Consider the following 5093-nt stretch of genomic DNA (forward strand, 5'->3'; position numbering starts at 1 on the left):
TATATATATATAAGTTATATTGGTATAAGGCAAAATGTATTGTCCTTAAAAGAATGTTTTATTTAATTGACCTCATCAATTTCTCTCCAAAAAAAACAAAACTAACAATGATACAGATATTCACTAATATCTTTCATCCCTACTTAAATCGTCTAAAAGATTTGAGCTTTAGTGTGATTTGTTTATATGTATATGTTTGCATATAGTCAGAATGTGTTGTGTCCCTAAAATTGGTTTTCCCCATTTTCTCTCCAGTAATGTTGCCCCGCAGCCTGCGTATTCGTACTATCCTGACGATGAGTTCCAGCATTTCTACCGCTGGACGTCTCCGCCGGGCATCATAAAGATCATGTGTGTCATGTCGGTCATCTTCTGCGTGGGCATCTTCGTGTGCGTGGCCTCGACTCTGGCCTGGGACACGGATGCAGGAGCGGCTGGATTCGGTGGTTACGGAGGCTCATATGGAGGTTCTTACGGAGGTTCATACGGTGGCTCATACGGTGGCTACGGGGGAACCGGCTACGGGGGAACCGGCTACGGAATGGGTGGATATGGAGGCTATGGTTACGGGATCCTCGGCTCTCAGAACGACCCCAGGCAGGGCAAGGGCTTCATGATCGCCATGGCCATCATCACCTTCATCGTCCTGCTCGTCATCTTCATCATGATCATCTCGCACCAGAAAGTGGCTCAGGGAAGGAAGTTCTACCTGGCCATCATCATCATCAGCGCCATCATGGCTTTCCTCATGTTAGTTGCCACCATAGTCTATCTGGTGACGGTTTACCCAATGGCCCAATCGTCCGGATCGGTTCAGTTCAATCAGGTTTACGCCATGTGCGCCGCTTACCAGCAGCCTCAGATGACGGGTGGGTTCGTGAACCAGTATCTGTATCACTACTGCGTGGTGGATCCTCAGGAGGTGAGCACAGCGTTGTAAATAATGGCCGATTTAAGTCGTTGTGCACTAATAGTGAGCTTATTCTGTCTTCATCCAGGCAATCGCTCTTGTTTTGGGCTTCATTGTCACCGCGGCCCTCATCATCATCATGGTTTTTGCCATTAAAACCCGTCAAAGGATCAATAATCATGGGAAGGACAACATCCTGTGGCGCCGCGTGAAAGAAATGAATGATCAAAACTCGCCGCAGGATGTAGAGGATTGGGTGAGTATGATATTATTGTTCTTTGCATTGCTAGCTGAAGTACAGTCAAACCAAAATGTATTCAGACACCTTCAACATTTCTCACATTATCACAGTTTATTCGGGTCGCTGTGATTTTGCCAAGTAAGATCAACATTACTGTCCAAAAATATAGACTTAACCCAATCCCTACCCCTAAACCTAACCCTACCCATAATTTATTCCTAAAATCAGTGGGAAATGATAGCTGATTAACAAGGGTGTAGAAGCACCTAACCCAGATCGTAAGCCTAAAACAGATATTTCCTGAAAAACTATCCCTCAATTCTGATTGGAATGTTGTTCCAGGATAAACAAGGATGTTGATCCAGGAACATGTTGTACTTCACGTTCACCGTTTATTCGCTATAGTTTTGAAAATGGTTATTAAATATGACGAACTCGAGAGTTAAACTGTGTCCAAACAAATTCATCTTGATAATGTCATGTAACAAAACATGGTCAGGTCATAGTGTCAGATCTAATTTTTAGTCCCAAATTTTTACTGATAGTCCACTGTATGAAGAATTTTTGGATATAATGTGTCACAGTTTCTACTTGACTTGATTGCAGACGTTTGTATTTTGGCAAATCTGAGCACAGTTTGAGACACTGGTGAGATCTCTTGTGAAACTCGAGAGGAGACACATGTGAGGTTGATATACGGGGCTAGATTCTCAAGAGGAAATATCAGGAATATTGTGATCTCCAGCCCTAGAAAAGTCATTGAAATTCTTACAATTAGAATGAATGAATTATAAATAAATGGGTCAAAGACGAAAAAGCATAAAAACAATGTGTAATACTGCTTTAAATTGTTGTCGTTTTTCCCCCCAAATATTTAAATATTTTCTGTTTAATTTAATTGCAATTTAGTTTTTCGGAGTAAAAAATAAATATCATACGTTTTTCCCTGATTTATAGAAGAGACCCACTAAAATGTCATTCAGCGTGACAATCTTGTCAGGCATATTTACAACAAAAATCAATTTATGACATATTAAAAGACTAATTACTTTCACCCCAAATACTAATTAGTTGTAATTTTACATTTTTAAAATTTGCCACTATCCTAGGTTTTGCCCATTTGTCAGTAAGAATTTTTTACTCATTTAAAACACAAAATTTAATATGCTCCTTTATTCTTTTATATATTTTAATATGTGGAAGTCAGAATAAGCATGTTGTTCAAAAACTTATTTGAAACCTTAAAAGTAGACACTTTACTTGCATTCAATGTGCTTTCTATGGACATAAAATCCCTTTTGTACATTTCTTTTGATGCGGACATCTTAACGTCTTTGACCCAAATACAAAATTAGTAAATTAAATTATAAATAAAAAATACAATTAAATTATTTTTAAAAATATTAATGAGTCATTAATTTGAGTATAAAATTAATATAAAATCTGGTAATGTCCATTTAATTGGCTAGAAATAGCTTTTCAGGAGTATAATCTCTAAAAAAAAAAAAAAAAAAAACTTAGTCATGGAAATGCGGTGTAAAAACGACTTTTTTAAAATGTATTTTGAAGTTGTAAATAAGACCAATTGGAGCACATTTTACAAGAAAGCTCTGTTTTAATCTTTTAAATTTCATGTTTAATTCAACGTGTTACTTGCTGTTTCTTTGTAATTATTTGTGAAATTTCTGAGTGAATTTTGTATTTTTTTTTTCAAACTAAATCCTACACAAATGTTTTTCAGTATGGAAGATTTGTGCGAATATATATATATATATATATATATATATAGGTCAAAAGATGCAGGAACACTGAAAATCCGAGAAACTGAGGTCTCATTTGCTCTCCATTTAATGGTGCAGGAATGACAATTAAGATATTGGAGATTATTTGTGATTTTTAGTGGTCACTCAACTACAAGCCTTTGTCCTAGAACTTATAGTCGTATACTGTGACTTTAAAGGACTATAATTTGGTCTTTTCCACACAGAAGGTCTATTCTACTCAAGATGGAGCATATAGCTTAAATTCTACACCTGTACTCATTTCTGTTGCCAAACAAAGAGTTATTTCACTTCCTCCAGCCTCCTCACAGCATGAACCCGTTTATCTCTCACAGGAATCGTCTGTCTGGTTTTGAATATATGAGGCCTGCGTGGTTTTCTATAGCTTTTACCGTGCTGAAGGTGGAAAGACCTGTTTGTGTGTGTCTGTGTCTGTGTGTCTGTGTGTGTGTGTGTGTGTGTGTGATGGTGGTTGGGGGAGGGAAGCGCTTGTCGTTGGTTTCTGGGTGTGGTTTGTTGTGACAGTTTCACTCACATATATGTGCTAGACATGTTAATGGTCCTAAAGAGAGACTTTTCTTTATGCAAAAAGTCTGTTTTTAATATTTTGCTAAATCTTTTTAGTTTTTTTTTAATTTTGGGCCATTTTGGTAGATATTCAGTGGATGAATGTAAATAAATAGCTTTTTATGGCATACAGATGTATAATGTTTTAAATCTGATATTTTAAGATCAGTTTTTATTAAAAGATGATTGTTGGATCTGAATAGAACATCAAGACATTTGGGTTTCTAAGCAGACATAGATGCTTGTGTGTTTATTTTGTTCAATGCTCAAGGCGAACTGGTTCAACCAGAAACTCAAACCTATGTGCAGCAAAAGGGATGTGTTTTTGGGACTGCGCTTCATGTTAAATCAGACTGTGATTCTAGAAAAGTAGCTAGAAAAGATGTGTGGAGAAGATTCTTCTATAGTATTTGTTGACTCCCTCAGGATAGACGCGTTGAAACATGTTGAAGCACTGAAAACTGACAGCACCGTTTGAGTGAATCTCACAAAAACTGTCCAGAAATGTAAACTTATGACACTTCGTGATTCTTAAGAAATCCTCCTGATGATATACATAATGTATATATTTTTTTATTACTGTAATAAAGGGAACATAATGCAATTTGTAAAGTGCAGGTTTAATGTAACCTATTTTAAATAAATAAATATTATGGACTGATTTTTCATTTATTTATTTTAACAGATTTTATTTTTTATTATTTATCTATATTTTTAATCGCTTTATTTTCACATTAAAATAATGAGAATAACGAGAATTGTTCTGTCAATAATGTCCCAATGCAAACATATCTTAATGCTGTCTGTCTCAGGTGAATAATGTGAACGGAGCGCCTGAGCCGCTGCTGGCGGACTATCCCATGAAGTTTGGAGGGTCTAGAAATGATCTAGATGACAACAGCACAAACTATGACAAACCTCCCCACAGTGAGAGTCCTGTGTGAGTACGGCCATCATGTGACTGAGAGTTTGGCTTTCAACACACTGCATCTGATTTTGATCTGTTTTTAAAAGTCTGATTTTAGGACTGATTGTTCATTCTGACGTTTTAAGTGTTGAAAGCAGATCTGTGTGTTCTGACAGTGTACTAAGTGTATCTATATACTGGAATTTTATTATTATTATTATTATAAAAATTACTACATATCTATTTTAATAAGAACATTATTATTATTATTATTATTATTATTATTATTAAAAAACGTATTAATATTATTAAAAAATAGCATAACACTAGAAGAAATATGATTGTGTAAATTTGAATTTCAAAATATAATTAATTTTTTTCAAATCTATCTACATTTATTTATTATTCTGTATTGAGGTACAACATTATTACTATTATTATTATTATTATTAAAATTTGCATAAATACAGTACAAGACATGATTATGATGTGTTAATTTGAATGTAAAAATATACAAATTATTTAGAAAAATATTAAGTAAAACGTTTGAAAAAAAATTTTTTTTTTTGTGCTGTCAAACGATTAATCGCGATTAATCACATCCAAAATAAGTTTTTGTTTACATAATATGTGTGTAATGTGTATATTTATTATGTATATATAAATACACACATGTATGTATATATT

At 34.7% G+C, this 5093-nt stretch overlaps 1 protein-coding gene across 1 annotated transcript in view; it reads left to right on the plus strand.

The window, feature by feature from the left end:
- The window catches only part of oclna (occludin a), a 10716-nt gene that overhangs the window by 2796 nt on the left and 2827 nt on the right, over positions 1–5093 (plus strand). Inside the window, exons 3-5 of the mRNA XM_016456823.1 lie at positions 256–922; positions 999–1166; positions 4312–4439. Of these exons, the coding sequence (XP_016312309.1) occupies positions 256–922; positions 999–1166; positions 4312–4439 (963 nt within the window). The remainder of the gene's footprint in view (positions 1–255; positions 923–998; positions 1167–4311; positions 4440–5093) is intronic.

Source organism: Sinocyclocheilus anshuiensis, unplaced genomic scaffold, assembly GCF_001515605.1.
Source record: "Sinocyclocheilus anshuiensis isolate Anshui unplaced genomic scaffold, SAMN03320099.WGS_v1.1 scaffold743, whole genome shotgun sequence".
Taxonomy (NCBI): Eukaryota; Metazoa; Chordata; class Actinopteri; order Cypriniformes; family Cyprinidae; genus Sinocyclocheilus; species Sinocyclocheilus anshuiensis.